The 17565-nt window shown below is 41.3% G+C and overlaps 1 protein-coding gene and 1 pseudogene across 3 annotated transcripts in view; both read left to right on the top strand.

Moving 5' to 3' along the window:
- Nucleotides 1-637: 637 nt before the first annotated feature.
- Nucleotides 638-2992, top strand: LOC311630761 (leucine carboxyl methyltransferase 1-like; annotated as a pseudogene). Its single transcript has one exon. The product of its transcript is annotated as a leucine carboxyl methyltransferase 1-like (transcript).
- Nucleotides 2993-4885: 1893 nt separating this feature from the next.
- MRPS9 (mitochondrial ribosomal protein S9) overlaps nt 4886-17565 on the top strand; it is a 57611-nt gene continuing 44931 nt past the window's right edge. The window contains exons 1-2 of one of the 2 annotated variants that reach the window (XM_084900910.1): nt 4888-5055; nt 14534-14713. In XM_084900910.1, coding sequence (XP_084757036.1) covers nt 4927-5055; nt 14534-14713 — 309 coding nt within the window. In that variant the 5' untranslated portion in view covers nt 4888-4926. Of the gene's footprint in view, nt 5056-14533; nt 14714-17565 lie in introns of both variants that reach the window. The other variant, XM_084900911.1, reaches the window with a different exon arrangement.

Below are 17565 nucleotides of genomic sequence, written 5' to 3'. Positions count from 1 at the left end.
CTGCAGATATAGAGGTGTTTTCTAGAAATCCTTTAAAGTGTGTGTGTGTGTGTGTGTTTTATGAGGATTACATCATTCAGTATTTAAACTATCACACTGGATAGGAAAAGAGAGAGTATCAAATGAATTAAAGATAATAAAAAACAGAGATGTAGTCAGTGAGATAGGAGAAACATAGGAAAATTAAATAACTATTGTACTAATTTACATGCCCTCCAAAGCCTGCCACATCTTCCAATGTGAGTCAGCGTGGGAGGGGGGATAACCACCAACTCTCCCTGTCAGGTGTATCTAGAACACGTTTAGAATTTCAATAAAACACATGCTGTGCATTCACCAGTCCTCTAACGATGAGGAGCACTGGTGGGAGCACTGATGCCCACCCTGTGTGCCTTGCTCATAGCATCATTTCCCTCCTCCCTGGATAGTCACTATCCTGAAATTTGGGTATATCATTCTCTTGCTTTTTATTGTTTTACTACATATAAATAAATCATTAAACAATATATTGCTTGGTTTTGCTGGGTTTTGAATGTTATGTAAATGGAATCAAACTATCCTATTTAATAAAAGGCCACAACCATAACGACTGGAAACAACCACTTGACCAGTCACTATGAGGTGGCCGAGGCAGCTGGAGCAAAGCAGCCTGGGTCCCAGGTGGGTGGCGGCGGCAGCAGCAGAGTGAAGCAGCCCAATCCCGGGTGCCTGGCAGTGGTGGCCAGAGCAAAGCAGCCCCAGTCCTGGGTGCCAGAGGAAGCCGGTGCCAGCAGCCGCACTAGGGGGGAAGGAAGGCCTACTCTTGCACAAATTTTTGTGCCTCTAGTGTAAGTATATGTGTCTGTTTTTCCTCTCCTGGTGAAACTCATCCATATTCATATATAGTCCTGGTCCATTTATTGTCATTTCTCTATGGTGCTCTTATCCACCCATCCCTTTATCAACAGACAGATATATTTGTTGTTATAAAATTTCTGTGCAAGAGTTTCTACAGTGTATACACTTAGGAATGTAATTGATGGATTGTAGTATGTGCTCATCTTAACTTTAAATCATTGATTTGTTGGTTGGTTTCAAGAGAGCTGTAGCAATTTATTACCCCACCAGTAGCATCTAACAGTTCCTGCTATCTCATATCTTAGCAACACTTGCTGTTAGCCCAACATTTTGACTCTCCTGTGCTTATATTACCACATGTCTTTAGAACCAAATCCTCACATTGGACATGACTCCCCCATATTGGACTTTAGGGATCTGAGATTTGATGCCTATGGGATGCTCAGTTAATGATAGAAAAATTAAATGAATCTAGCCCAGCCAGTGTGGCTCAGTGGCTAAGTGTAAACCTATGAATGGTTCACAGGCTCAATCCCCAGTGGGAGGTGTGTAGCCATTCAGTGATTCTCGCTTATCATTGATGCTTCCATCTTTCTCTCCCTCGCCCTTTTTCTCTGAAATCAATAAAAATATATTTTAAAAATGAAATAAATCTAAGCTTTAGGTGTTTGGTAAAATTATTGAATTTTCCTATTTTAAATGTTTATCAAATTATTATTCTAATCATTCCTTCTTCTCCTAATTATGTACCCAATGTCAACCTATTAACAGTGTATCTGTCCCCAAACTCAAAGGCTACACAGGAAATTTAATGCAGTAGCCCACGTGTTGCCCGTAGAAGTGGGAAATGTATTACATTTGCTTTACTGTAATCTAATAAGAGACTGTAACATGAATTTTAGAGTGGAAAAAATCTGCAAAATTCTTAACCTAATTTCAGTACTTAACATAGTTCTTACATGTTCCAACATACTTATTTTAAAAATGGTATAACCTTCCCCCAGTGGCTGTCAACCCCGCTTCTATGTCATGGTGGGCACAGCACTCCTTGAACATCCATGCCTGTGGCCACTAGACTCAAGAGGCCCACTTTCAACTCCTGCTCTTCCTCCTGCACAGAAACAGATGAGGGGATGTGTGGCACCAGTGAAAAATGTCTACATGCAAGAGGTCTGCAGTAAGCCTTAGCTTCTGGGATGACCTTTTCATCCAGCATTTTGGGAGACTGTCTAAAGAAAGGAAGGTCCCTGAAATTAATAGAGTTATTTTGCTTGAGTCCATGGCATTGGTCAGCTTGCAAAGGCATTTATACAGGCATTAAATATTTTGAAGGTGACTTTCCAATGATAGTCCCAAGAAAGCTACATAGCATCAAATTCAAATCTCTCCTATCAAAACCCATTTTAGAGTTACATTAAAAGGACACACTTCAAATCGATGAACTCATGTTGGATTCAAAGAGATGTGCCATAATTGGAGCAGATCTTCAAGATTGACCTTAACTGAAGAGAAACTAAAGAAAAGTAATATGAATACACAATTGTGACTGCCATAATAACTGAATGTATTCTGGTATACAAGACTCCGGAGCAGTCTGCAAACATAATCAAGTGGGATGCCAACAGTTTTGGGACTGTCACATTCATAAACTATGAACAGGTGAACATGGATGACTAGTTGGGACACCTGTGAAGATGATAGTGTGACCTGGCAGGGGTGGAAATCTGCAAGTCCTTAAAGTCTCAGAAAGAACGGGTCCTGTTGCATGGGTGGGAAACAGCATGGACCATGAATATTACGGAATTGTGCAACAGATTACTTCAGACGGAAGCCAGCAGAATAGAGCCCCTTGAGTCCTGGAAAAAATGGAGCTTCGAAGCAATTCATGCAGCATTACTGCTTGAACTGAGCAACCAGAGGAGGAAGTGTGCTAGGTTTGAAGACCATGTACTAACCAGTCTCAGGCCATGCTGAGCCAGAAGCTGTCGCCACTGGCCTTCCCAGAGTTGGTTCACTGAGTTCCTGAGTGATGGCCAGGCCTCGTCTATCAGACTGTCCCACACTGAGAAACCTGTCATTGGGGCTGCTGAACCATGTCTTGTTTCTGTTGACTTAATGTTTAAAAAAATCCCATTTGCCAATTGAAAAAAATGGTATAAATTCTGCTTCTACAAACTTATTTGCTTGTTTCTACTGAAGTTTCTGCAATTAAATTAAATATTTTTTACAATGTATAGAAACTGTTATTTAGAGATATCTATTTGGGGGGGGGCTGGATGAAAAAAAGTAAAGAGATTAAGAAAAAAAAACACCATATATATAACACAGACAGACGCAACAGTATAGTGGTAGTCAGTAGATAGCGCGTGGGCCTGCAGACCAAAGGGTCTTGGGGTCGATTCCAATCAAGAGTACCTACCTTGTGCCGGGACTGGTTTGGCTCAATGGATAGAGCGTCGGCTTGGGGACTGAAGGGTCCCGGGTTCGATTCCGGTCAAGGGCATGTACCTTGGTTGCGGGCATATCCCCAGTAGGGGGTGTGCAAGAGGCAGCCTATCAATGACTCTCTCTCATCGATGTTTCTAACTCTCTATCTCTCTCCCTTCCTCTCTGTACAAAATCAATAAAATATATTTTTAAAAAAATCAATGGAAAAATGTCCTCAGGTGAGGATTAACAAAAATAAATAAATACATACATAACTAAAAAAAAATGAGTCAGAAAAAGAGAGCAATCATTGGCTCAAAATTCAGATCATGAAGTCTGATGTTTGAATTAAAAAAAAAATACATCGATTTTTGTTGTAGTTAATCCTCGCTTGAGGGCTGATTTTTTAGAAAGAATGGAAGGGGGAAGGAGAGACAGAGAGAGAAACATTGATGTGATAGACACATGGACTGGTTGCCTCCTCCACCTGCCCCTGTCCAGATGGGGTTGGGGATCAAGCCTGCAACCAAGGTATGTATGTGCCTTTGACCAGAATTGAACCCAGGACTCTTCAGTTTGCAAACTGATGCTCCATCCACTGAGCCAAACTGGCTAGGGCAAGACATCTACTTCGATAACCTATAAAGTTTGATTTCTGGACCTCTGCTAATTTGCTGTAAGTTTCACTATCCTAAAAGGTAACAAAAGAAAGAACAGAGTGAGCTTTTTGTACAACTAAATGCATTCTATTTAAAGAACTGCTTTTTATTCTGAGATTATGTCAGTTCTATCTTTTTAATATCGAAATGTTCTGCGTTTTAAGAAATGATAGTAGATGGCATCTATTTACTTGACGTTGTATGACCTCGGATTTTCTGGGTATGTCTGTGTTTTCATTTTACTGGTCCTTCCTATCTAACTGTTTAGAAATCCTTTCAGAGCCCTTTCCTACGTCATTTGCTCTATATTCCGTGTGAAGCAACCGGAGTTACTGCCGGGAGGACACACGTCCTCTCTAGCTAACACCTACTTCAAGGGAGGCTTGGTACCGACACTTGGGGAGTGACCTGCAGAGATGAGGCAGCATTTCGTCCTCCCCGGTGTTCGGTTTGGCCTGTTGGCATTATTACCGTCAAAAAGCAACGTAAGCTGGTCTGGTGGTTGCTGGAGGAGGTGGACACCCTGGGCCCTGGGGAATGAAAAGGGTGGAGAGGAGGGGAAACCCACGCTAGGAAGGCAGACAGGAAGCAAAGCCTGGAGTCCACGCTTGCGTGAGGAAGGCAGGAGCCACGGAGCGCGGGGAAGACGGACTGGAGGGCGGAGCGGGCGGGCTGCGCGGGCTCCGGTTCGGGGAGAGCGGGAAAAGGTGCAGCGGGGCGCACGTGAAGGCAGCAAGCAGCGAGGAGACTGTCAGCGACTTCGCTCCAGAGGTGCCGAAGGGACCAGCGGAGGAACCTCCGGGGCAGGGTCCACGTGGACGTGGACAGGGAGCGGGGCCAGACACGCCCTGCGGGCCCACGCGCCCAATCAGCCGCCTCGGGCCGCAGGACACGCCCCCTGTCTCTTCTCGCCGGAGCTTCCCGACCACCCCTGAGCCGCCCCCGGCGCCTGCGCAGTCCTCTGGCCCGCCCCCCGCCCGCCGGCCGGCCCTCCGCAGCCAAGATGGCGGCCTCCTGTGTGTCCTGTGGTGCCGTGGTTTCCCGGCGGCTCCTTCTCCGGCCACGGGTTAGCCTGGCCCCGAGACAAGTCTTGTGGAAAGCCGCGGAGCTGCAGTCGGTTCCCGGGCCCCTGGTAAGGCCTAGGATGCTGGTCCCGGTAGCGCGGGGATGGGAAGCAGGCCTGCGCCTCGCGGGCCCCACCGGCACCGGAGAGTCTCGGGTGCTTGGTGGTCGAGTTGTGAGGTTAGGGAAGCGGGTGTTGGCTCAGCGGCTGCTCTGGAGGTTGTGTCCGGGTTTCGCAGGGTGTGTGAGGGGGTTACTGGGGCGCCGCCCGCCCGCCCATGCTGTCCCTGCGGGGTGCGGGCTGGTCCGGCCTCCGCGCGCCCGGCCCGGAGGGGGAGAGGGGAGGCCGTGCCGCGGGAGCGAGTGCAGCCGGACTCGCCGTGACCTGCAAGGCCAGGTGGGGGAAGTCACTCCGCGGAGAGGAGAGTGAGGTTCAAGTGCCTTGCGTCCGTGCAGTTTGTTTTCTGACATTCCCCAGAACTTTGGAGAGGTGAAGACAGAACTTGCCCAGTTCATGAATCCCAGGGCAGCGGGAAGGTGGATGAGGAGGTTCCCTGACAGGGGACCTGAGAGGGAAGGAGACGAGTTTAGTTTTGGCTGTCAGGCACCTGTGGGTGTGCACGGGGAGGTCCCCGGGAGGCCCGCGGATGGGAAAGTCTATTCAAGAGGAGAGCTGGTTTGCAAGCCTGTGCTGCCTGGCGGGGTAGGAGGCCTGGGCCGTGAAGCAGGTCTCCGAGGAGGGGGAGCTGAATGGGGAATGAACAGGACAGGGCCCTGAAGGACAGACAGTCAAAGGAGAAGAACCCCAATGGACTGAGCATGAACAGAGGCAAAGCAGTGTGGTGTCGTGGAAATGGGAAAATGTTTCGAGGAAGGAAAGTGGTTAACTTACCAAATGTGAAGTCAAGCACTAAGATCTAAAAACTATGTTGATAAAGAAGACTATCATTTTTCTATCTTTTTAAATTACTTTAACCTAAATCAATGAATATATCCATATATCCACCAACCTTTATTTTTTTTATTGGAAAATATTCTGAGAGTTATTTTTTCTCGCATCTCTTTGAGTATGTCTTTCCTGTATAAACACAAGTATCTAAAAAGGACTATAGCATACAGAATATTAGAATATTTTTATGCATTAACACTTCATGTGTGTGCCATGCCAGTTGCTAACTTTCTTTCCCCTGGAACTCCTGAACCTGTGTGTCTTCTATGGTTTTCTCTATGTTCTCTTAGTCATATGCAAACATACATGCATATGTATACTTTTGAAAAAATGGATCTCATTATATTTTTGCTTCTCTGAACTTACATATATAGAAATCCCTCCAAGTCATTATGAATCTAACTGCTGTCTAATATTCTTGGTGTGAGTGTATCAATGTTACTTTATCATTTGATGGGCATTTGCTTACTTTCCATTTTCTTCCACTAATAAAGTAATCACTAAACATCCTGGTACAGTTCTTAGGTACTGATGGATGCTTTCATTTCTGTGGGAGAGAGTTCGAGTTTTGAGGTTATTGCTGCAAAGGATGTATACATCTTAAATTTTTTGCAATATATGTTTTTATAGATTTCAAAGAGGAAGGGAGCTAATGGTAGAAACCTCAGTAATGAGAGAGAATCATTGATTGGCTGCCTCCTGCACGCTCCCTCCTGTGTATTGAGCCCTCAGTCAAACCATGACCTCCTGGTTCATAGGTTGATGCTCAATCACTGAATCACACTAGCCACTGCATCTTAAATTTTAATAGATATTCTTACATAGCTTTTCAAAAAGGCTGTAGCAGTTCACATTCCATCATTAAATTATGAGTGTACCTCTTTTTCTATCTTCTTTAGGTATTACTATGTTTTTAATAAGATGGGTGACAATTTCTCCCATCTACTGCAATTCTCATCTCCCTGATTATTCTTGAAATAAAGCCTTTTTAATCCATATGGAAAATGTTTACTGAGCACTTTACTTGAGCCAGACACTGAAATAAATAAAAACCAAACAAATACCAGACAGTATGGCCCCTTAGCAATCCTCAGATTCTTGAATACCACCACAGCACGTGTTTAACCACGAGGCACAATATCAGATATAATAGAATGCTTAACTGACCCCATCAGACCCTTAATGATTTATATACAGTAGAGGCCTGGTGTACGAATTCGTACACGGGTGGGGTCCAGCTGGCCGGTGGGAGGGGACACAGGAGGTTGGTTGGCTAGCCCTGCCCCCAATCCGGGTGGAGGGAGCTGATCAGGGCTAGGGCCAGCTGGGGGAAGGGGGAGCAGGCTATCAGTGGGTTGGCCATTCCCCCTGGTTGAACTCCTGATCAAGGGGACAATTTTCATATTAGGCTTTTATTTTATAGGACTAGAGGCCTGGTGCACGAAATTTGTGCATGGAGGGGTGGGTCCCCTCAGCTCAGCCTGCACCCTCTCCAATCTAGGACCCCTCAGGGAATGTCCAACTGCCAGTTTAGGCCTGCCAGCCTCCTGTGGGCCCTCCCCCCAGCTGGCCTGCCCCTGATCGGACTCTCCCACCCCGATCAAACACCCTACTGGTCAAAGCTGCCCCCACACCCCACCCCCTTCCCTCCCTGGCCAGCCCAGCCCCTGATCGCCCCCACCCCCCACCCCAATACGGGGTAGGGCTGACTAGCCAACCTTCTGAAGCTCCTCCCTTGGAGCAGCCTCGCCCTCAGTGAGTACCCACCACCCTGATTGGCCTGCAGCCCCTCCCCCTCGCTGGCCCTACCCCCAATGGGCTCTCACCACCCTGATCAAGCGGTGAGGTGCTAGCAGGCCTTGGTGAGGTGCTAGCAGGCTGGAGGTAAGGTGCTAGCAGGCCAGTGGTAAGGTGCTAGCAGGCCGGCGGTAAGGAGTGAATAGGCAGGTGGTTAGGAACAAGCAGGTAAGTGGTTAGGAGCAAGGGATCCCAGACTGTGAGAGGGATGTCAACCTGCAGGTGGCTATCCCCCGAGGGCTCCTGGACTGCAAAAGGGTGCAGGCTGGGCTGAGGGACTCCCTCCTCCAGTGCACAAATTTCATGCACCAGGCTTCTACTATATTATAGGCAATTTACAGTCATTGTGTCCTATAAAGGTTACCATGAATTCTTAAATCATGTATCAATATAATTTAGGAATGCTAATTTTGCTTTCTATAATATTTATTATTTATAGTAAGGAAAAGCAGTAGACCAATTTCTGTTTTGAAAAATATTACTTTAAAATCTTGGTAATATTTCCTCTTTTATTTTCTTCTAAGCACTTTCTTAGTGCTTGAACTTTCCATTTTTACTGAGCCGGTATGCTCTTGTTGGATTGAACTGTCTGCCAGAATGATCGATGGCATTTGGTGGCTTAGCCCTTGTGTATTTTGGTTTTATTGTAGACACATTGCTGTCTTTGTTTTTCTCATCTCTCATCTTATGGGCTCCTGAAGGTTGTAATATTGTATATTTGTCCACATTTTCTTTTATTTGTATATGTCTTTACCTTTTCTTTTATTCCTCAAAGTATTTTTTTTTTTTTGCCTTTCCTATTCAAGTTAGCAACAGATTCTTTTTGATCCATTTTTATCCAGTTGAACAAATGCTTAATACTTCTCTAATACCAGTAAAGTAGTGTGAAGCACTGGCATTTGGCTAAATTTGGGACATCACTGCTTTGTCAGAATGTGTCTGCTTTTTTGGCAACCTGCTGGATTAAAATTACAGTGGCCTGACTTGATGATTATCTTTAAAAAGAAACATATCTGTCAAGTTGTATCAATACAGTTCCATGAAAACAAGTCTGAGGGAAATTCTCTGCCATAGCTTCTCAGATGGAAATAGAACCTGCAGAAAATTTCGTTGGGAGTTGTACTTAGTGGCAAAGCATATTCTCTCCAGGGATTCTTACTGTTCTCAGCTAAAGGTCTGCTCGGGTTGCTTGAAGCCTCATCTTACTTGATGGCTTGTACTGATGAATAATGGATGCCTTTGAATGTAAGTATTTTTTGTGTGAATTCATTGCTGAAATAATTCACAGCGTTTAGTAAATATATTCAGTAGTCCGGTGCTGGTACTATGATGGTTTTGTAACTTACGTAGTCCTAATCTTCAGCAATATGTACAAATGTTTTTTTAAAAGGTCTTAAAGATTCTAAAGAGGTTGTTTGAAAAATAGCAAATTAGGAACATGTTAAAAAAAAAAAAACCTTTATGAACAACAATAAACATTTTACAGATCTTTTTAAAGTCTCATTTATGTTAAAAGTACAAAAGCAGCTACCTCATGTCACAGACTCTAGAGAATAGAGAAAGACAAAAAGTAATTTTAAATATATATTTTTATTGATTCCAGACAGGAATGGAGAGACAGAGAAAGAGAGAGAATTATCAATGGTGATAGAGAATCATTAATCAGCTGCCTCCTACTGGAGATCGAGCCCACAACCCAGGAATCGAACCTGGGACCCTTCAGTCCACAGACTGATACTCTATCCACTGATCCAAACCAGCCAGGGCAAAAAATAATTTTAAATTAAGTGAATAATTGAGTTTTCAAGCCAACAATCAATTCTTATTTGAGATGATGCTAAAATGTAGGAACAAAAGAGGAACAGTGTGAAAAAGAGATAAAGAAAAGACAAAGGAATGTTTACTCAACAAAATGGAAGTTTTTTTAAATTATTTAACACTACCAAGAACATTTTTTTAAATGTTGGGTGAGGGAGAGTTCTGTGAAACAGATATGATTTAAATAAACTGTGAAGGAAAGAATTTTGAAGATGGACTGATGATATATAGTAAGAAGCTAAAAACTCCGAGTGACTGCAGAGAAAGGGGGAAAAACAGAAACCAAGGAGTAAATGTTTATAAGTCATACAGAATGCAGAAAAAAAGGGACAAGAAATAAGACTGAGTATATATATACACTGAGTGGCCAGATTATTATGACCACCTGACGTTTGTAGGCAGATTAACCGTACACTGAATCATACGGGATATGGAAGCCGAAGGCCTGTCTGAACACTTTTGCTGTCTGCAGTTACCAAGATAAAACATCTCTAATTTGCACAGGAACACAAGGATTGGACAAGTCATGGAAAAAGTATTGTGTTCCAATGAATTTTCAGGCATTGAAAAAGTTATATGTTCCGATGAATCATGTTTCCAGTTGCATCATGCAGATGGCAGAGTGAGAATTTCACGGAAACAGCATGAAAGCATACAATCCATATGCATGAGTACAACCCTTCAAGCTGGTGGGGGCAGTGTTATGGTTTGGGGCATGTTTTCCTGGCAGATTTGGGCCTTCAATGCATGTGGAACAACGTCTGAATAGCACAACATACCTAAGTACAGTTGCTGATCAAGTTCATCCTGTCATGTTGATGGCGTATCCCAATGGAGATGGCTTCTTTCAACAAGATAATGCTCCATGCCACGGTGCTCGTATTGTGCAGGAGCGGCTTCAAGAACATGAGGGAGACTTTACCTTGCTTAGGTGGCCCCACAATCACCAGATATCAATCCAATAGAGCATTTGTGGGACGAAGTTAAAAGAGCCATCAGGCAGCTGGTTCCACAACCATCAAATCTCACAGGCTGGACAGTGCTATCCATCAGACATGGTGTCAGATTCCTCGCATCACCTTTCAGCATCTCGTGGCGTCAATGCCAAGAAGAATCGCTGCAGTGTTGAAGGCAAAAGGTGGCCCAACAAAGTACTGATGGGGTGGTCATAATACTCTGGCCACTCAGTGTATATGCATGTATATATACATAAATGTATACACACACACACATGTATGTATGTGTGTGTATATACATATATGGAGGACAGAATAATAAGTAATTACTGTGATTGAAAAAAGAGAATAAGTAGGTGAAGAGCCAAAACCTACTTATTCACGGTTTGGCTCAGTGGATAGAGCGTCAAAAGGTCCCAGGTTCGATTCTGGTCAAGGGCATGTATCTTGGTTGCGGGCACATCCCCAGTAGGGAGTGTGCAGGAGGCAGCTGATCGATGTTTCTCTCTCATCGATGTTTCTAACTTTTTGTCTCTCTCCCTTCCTCTCTGTAAAAAATCAATAAAATGTTGTGTTTTTTTTTAAAGTAAGTGAAGAATTCATTGGGTATTGCTTTATTACTAAAGTATAATAGGTAGGTTCTCCAACTTTAACGTGTAAACATTTTATCAGAGACATGAATGAAAATTAGTAAAATAAAAATAGGCTATGTACTGTCTAAATTGTCAGATCAAAAGATGGATTTTAAAAAGCACAGACCATATAGCAAAAGAATGAAAACAGGAAGGAAGCATAAAAAATTTAAAGATAAAATAAGATTAAAAATAAGATAATATCTATTAAAGCCCACTTAAATGGGATAATCTCATATTTTTTAAACACTCATATTGGGCCAAAAGAACAAATCCTAAAATGACTGAATTTTTTTTTTAAATATATTTTATTGATTTTTACAGAGAGGAAGGGAGAGAGATAGAGAGCTAGAAACATCGATGAGAGAGAAACACCAACCAGCTGCCTCTGGCACACCCCCTACTGGGGATGTGCCCGCAACCAATGTACATGCCCTTGACCGGAATCGAACGTGGGACCCTTCAGTCCACAGACCGACGCTCTACCACTGAGCCAAACCGGTTTCGGCAAATGACTGAATTTAATAAAAAACAAGGGTAGTGCTAATGGGAGTTTAAAAGGGTTGCAGTACTGTGATCCAGTAGACCTGAGTGCAGGAGAGAAGTGTTGTGTGGGAATGGAACCCTTTGGAATTCTGAAGAGTACAGTCTGTTTTCAGATAAAACTGCTGAACTAAGTATTGCATTGAGTATACCACTGAAAAAAACAAAGGAAATAAAAATGTAACTGGTGGAGAAAATTTGCACATAGTGTAAACCATGTAGATTTCTTTGGAATTATCCCCGCAGCTAATATTCAGCATGAATAGCCACATACATTGTTGTTTTTACTACTCTTCCCCCCACCCCCATTGCTCTGTCTACCCTTTACAACCATTCTTTGGATATGAAGTATGCAGTCCATCAAACCTATCACTTCTCAGCCTGTAGACCATCTCATGACCTATTTCACAAAGAAAATAGTGGCCAGAAGACATAAGTAACCTTACTTCACCCTCACGAACTATTTTGCTTCTTTGCATAGAAGAGATGTTTCTCATTGGAACACTAAAGCCTGCTATTTCCCCTGCTTCATGTAGTACTATGTGATTAACAGACCATATCTCCAGCTCAGATCTTTACACACACACACACACACACACACACACACACACACAGCCATCTGCCTCCTAGAACCCATCATGCCCAAATGGAACACATCACTTTCCTCCCTAACGTTGTCCTTCCTCTAGCATTCATTATGTCAGTGAATGGAGCCATGTTCACTGGAAGACTTCTTTTCTCCTGAGGGTTGTGGTTGGTGATTGGTGGGAGGCATAGTGGGTTTATCTGTATTATGAATGGATTGTTTTAGCTATGGACAAAAACATTTGGCATATTATTTACACCGGTGTAATCATCGTTTTGGCAATGAACATTTGGAAGAATTACCTCTACTCTATGACTGTTATTTTTATTCCCCAAATTCATACCTTTTGCCATGTCTCTTGGGGCAGAAAAGCATTTTCACTTTGAGTATTGGAGGTAACTTTCTTCACTGTTCAAAGAAGACAGTGGAATCTAAAGAAAAGCTGGGGAAAGATGCTAAAACTGTTGGCATAGGGAATTGGTGTAGTGGCATTTGACTGAGGAGAGGTAGCAGGGGTGTGAAAATAGGCTCTCTATATAAGGGCAGCCTAACTATACACACGAGCCAGTTTGGTGCATGGTTTTACTCATCAGTAGTAACATTGTATCACCAGAGCATTGTAAAAAAGCATAATTGTCTGCTCATAATACCAAGAGAAACTTAAATTGCTCTTCCTTACTCATCAAAGAATAGCAAGGAACTATTTTATCACTTTTAATTTGTGAGAGTTTGGAACATAATTTTTCTATTAATTGGATATTTTCTATTAATATTTGTCCTCAATATTTTTTCCTTTTCTATTGTAACTGTGGTGACAAATTACTATAGAGTTATTTGAATCTTTGATTCTCAAAGGGTTAGAGAGGGATGGTGCTGGTGGTGTCTCACGTCTTTGTTTCTGTCTCTCTCTTTCTCTTTCCCTCCCTTCCTGCTTCCTTCCCTATTTCTCCCTCTTCCTCCTCCTTCCACTTTCTCTGAAAGCACTGGAAAAAAGTATCCTATAGTGAGGATTAAAACACACACACACACACACACACACACATCTCCCAAGTAGCTGAAGTTGATAGATCAGTATCAGTGTGAGTAGTATTTTTGTTTTTAACGTGTTGAAATGCTAGTCATTTAAACTACTTTGTAAGCACAGGCTTAAAAAGAGATTTTTATATCTATGAAAAGGAAAATGAATGAGTTACTAAGTCTGAATATTGCTTAAGAGTGTTTAGACTTGTTGAGGCAGCAGTCAGGTTGAGAACCACAGATTAAAGATTTTGAGAAAAGCCAGGAAAAGAAAGATCTGTTCTAGTTCTCTCCAGCTGCTGAACGGCCACTGAACACATTTTTCAGGTTCTTTTCCTTTGTTGCAGGAGAAATACTCATGCTGATGGGGGGAAGATTCCTATTGCCAGAGCATAAGAGAGTCACAGCAGCAAGTGTGACAGCATTACTGATAGCTTAAGAGGATGTGAAGGCCCTTATTTTTAAAGAGCATATTGAACCAAATTAATACTAAGAAATTGTCTTTATTTTTAGTGAAGCAGTTTCCTCATTGTGTCAATTTAAAATAAGGTCCATGGGAATAAAGTTTCAAACTAAGCTAAACCTATTCTTTTTAAGGCATTTAAAGATAGGCTGCATTTGTACTCTAAACAAGGTGAGTGCCTATAGTCTAAGGTACATGTCCCTTTACCTCCCCTTCTACTGCATGCTAGTTTCTGTCCTCTGGTACCTTTGCCTCTTTTTAAGCAAGTGGCATGGTCACTCTTCATCTCGTGTATGTCAGGTATCACAAGTAGCCCTGGCCTGTTTGCTCAGTAGTTAGTGGGAGGCAGCCAGTCAATGCGTCTCTCACCTCTCTCCCTCTCTCCCTGCCCCCCCCCCCTTCTTTTTTCCTTCCTTCCCTCGCTTTCACTTTCTCTAAAAAACAATGGAAAAAATAACCTACAGTGAGGATATATATATCTATATCTATATATCACAAGTCACTGAAGTTGATGGATCAGTATCAAATATGGATGTGGGTAGTGTTTTTGTTTTCATTGTGTTGAAGTGCTAATAATTTAAACTACTTTGTAAGCATAGGCTTTGAGCCGTGACAATTCTAACACCTTCCTTCACAGGCCTTTTACCTTGTTTGCAGAGTCCTGCCAATTGAGTGCTATAATAAAGAAGACAACTGTTTGAATATCTCGTTTTATTTAGACAGTGGCCTACAGATCATTGTTTAATATAATTTTTTTTCTTTTCTTTCCATATATATTTTCTGTTAGATATTGAGGCTAAAGCATGTCACAGTTGTAACAACAAAGAAAAATGTTAAAGCCTTAAGACGTGAAACCTACACAGTGGATTTCATTAAAAAGCAGATTGAGGAGTTCAACATAGGGAAGAGACATTTAGCCAACATGATGGGAGAAGATCCAGAAACTTTTACGCAAGAGGATATTGATGTGAGTACAGTTGCTCTGTGGAAAGTAATTGCTGTAAACTTTTAGATGCTGAAAGCACTGTTCTTCAGCCTGAGCCCTTCAGGTCTGTGAAAATTTAATCAAACTGTCAGAATAAGGAAAAGTACTTTGCAAGTTGAAACTATGGTTTCAAAGAGAGATGCTACTCTGAATTTGAAGCATAATAAAGTGTGGTGAGTTTTCGATTTCACCTAGAAATGGATGTTTTCCTTGATTTAAGGTCATAGGCGCCACTATGAATGCTTATACACAATTTGGAAACATTTATCCTGCAGGTAGTCTTAAATTTAGCTTTCTTACAAAATGATAAAACAAATGGTAATGGAAATAGAGTTAGGTTTATAGGAAATCCCATAAATAAATCTAAGCCCCATGTTTTTTTTTGTTTTTTTTTTAATCAACTTAACTATATATTGGAATTTTCAAAGAAAGGGCATGTCCAAGTGATTTGAGAATATGTTAGGATGCTAGTCACATGCCATTCTTGAATTATAATCTTGAGAAAAGTAGTAATAATATTACTTGGTTTTTTAGGGTTTTTTTGTTTTGTTTTTACATTAATTGATTTGGATGTTTAACTTTGTTTCCTGGAATAAAGCCCACTCTGTCAATGTGGATAATAATTTTTTATGTGTTTCTGGATTAGGCTTGCTGCCATTTTGCTGAGTTTTACCTCTAATTGATACTGGTCTATAGTTTTAATGTCTCTGTCTGATTTTGACATCAGGGTAATATTGGCCTCATTGTATGAGTTGGGAAATGATCTCTTCCATTTTTAGAAGAGTTTGTGAAGAATTGGTATTAAATCTTTTTTAAATATCTGGTTGAATTAATCAGTGAAGTTATCTGGGCCTGGCAGTTTTGTGGGGAGGATAAAACTTTTTAAAATTACTTTAAAAATTTTTAAATTACTGTTGGCTTTATTTTTCTTTAATCCTCACCTGAAAATATGTTTTTATTGAATTTAGAGAGAGATGAAGGGAGGGGAGAGGGGGAGAAACATCAATTGGTTGCCTTCCATATATACCCTAACTGGGATCAAACCCAAAACTGGGTATGTGCTCTGACCGGGGATTGAACCTCGACTTCAGTGCAGGAGAGGACATTCCAACCAATTGAGCCACACTGGCCAGGGCTTATTGTCTGGTTTTTAAATGGTCCTCCCCTCTCTCCTCTGACCTCTGTGTTCCTGAGTTCTCTGCAAGATCCCACTCTCAAACTGACTTGACCTGCCTTTACAACCTTTTGGGATGTACAGATGGCATAATTAGCTCACTGAGAGAAACAGAATCAGTCAAGAGTTTGAAATTCTATCTGAAGATATAAACATTTTCACATCCTAAGTATAAAAATGAATTAGGTTGTTTGGAATGGTTAGTTCATTGCTTGGATATTTTATCAGAATATTAGTTTGGATTGTTATAATTATTTTCATGAGAATTTAATTTTTACAAAGTAGACATGATCTATAATTTAATTCAGGTAACTTATTAAATGTCTAGGCTCACTGTATGTATAATGTTCATGTAGGTAAATTAGGTGCCATTGTATTTAGATTAAACCATTTATTCTTTTATATATCAAAGTTTTTTTATACTGCTTATTAACAATTGCTAAAATAATGATAGCAAAAACCATCTAAGAAATGAATTTAAGTAAATACTTTTAAGATTTAAAATCTCTCCCTGGCCAGTGGTTAGAGTGTCAGCCCATGCACCAAAGGGTTATGGGTTCAATTCCTGGTCAAGGGCACAAACCTGGGTGTGTGTGTCTCTCTCCCCCCTTCCCTTTCTCCCTCCCCTCCACTGGCTCTTAAAAGCAGTGGGAGAAAATATCCTCCAGTGAGGATTGGCAACAAAAAAAAAAATGTTTTCTTAAGTATCTATTTTCATATATGAAAATATCTTTAATTTTTTTTGTTAAGATGTTTAAAATAGACATACATTGGTGTTTCCATCTGGAGTATACTTTTTATATTATTTAGAGAAATCTTAAAGGATTCTGTCATTCAGTCAGAGACAATATGTTTAGTTCTGGTTTTTAAAATATAGAATTGTTTTCCAGAGAAGACATGTTAAACATCACTATGTAAATGTAGGAGATGATAGCTATATGGTGAAAGTAAGTTGATGTAATTTGTGTCATTGTGGTAATAGAATATAACTTATAAAAATCTTCTTTAGATTTAGCAAAAAAAAAAGTAATGAAATCATGAATTAATATGAAAAAATCTCCAATTACTTGTTTATATATATAGAATCTTCTTAAATGAAACTGAATTTCTTGAATTGTGAGGAATATAGATGCAGAACATGTGCAACTTGTTCAGTGAATTTTTTAAAAATAAGTTCATTGTTGCTGAAGTGATGTTGTAGGAAAATGCAAAACCTGGGATGAGGAGATTTTTTTGTGGTGTCACTAACCAATACTGTGATATTAGCAAGTCACAGCATTCTGCACTTGTTTTTTGGGTCTCTAAAGTAATACCAGCTGCTTGCCTAACTAATATAGGAACGTGAGATTAATGCAATGTGTTAATGAATAAATAAAATCTACCATAGCCTGAATCACTTTCTAGTTTTCTAATTTCCTTTGCAACACAAATCTTCCATGCCATCTGACACTGAATGTTGGGGAGAATAATCTGAAATACCTTTGAGTACATTGATTCATCACTGAGTGACATAAACTGGAGGCGGTGTTGTATAATAGTTTGGTGTTTTGTCTTGTCTCCCTGTCTAAAAACCCGTGTGAGGGAGTATTGTCATTTTCCTGACACCAGTGACCTGATTCTGCTGTGCTAGACCTTCCTCAAGCGATGGATCTGCTTCTCG

This window comes from Pipistrellus hanaki (assembly GCF_964339955.1).
Source record: "Pipistrellus hanaki genome assembly, chromosome: 12".
In the NCBI taxonomy this organism is placed as follows: domain Eukaryota; kingdom Metazoa; phylum Chordata; class Mammalia; order Chiroptera; family Vespertilionidae; genus Pipistrellus; species Pipistrellus hanaki.
The sequence above is the reverse complement of the archived record's forward strand: the minus strand, read 5'-3'. Positions and strand labels throughout refer to the sequence as shown.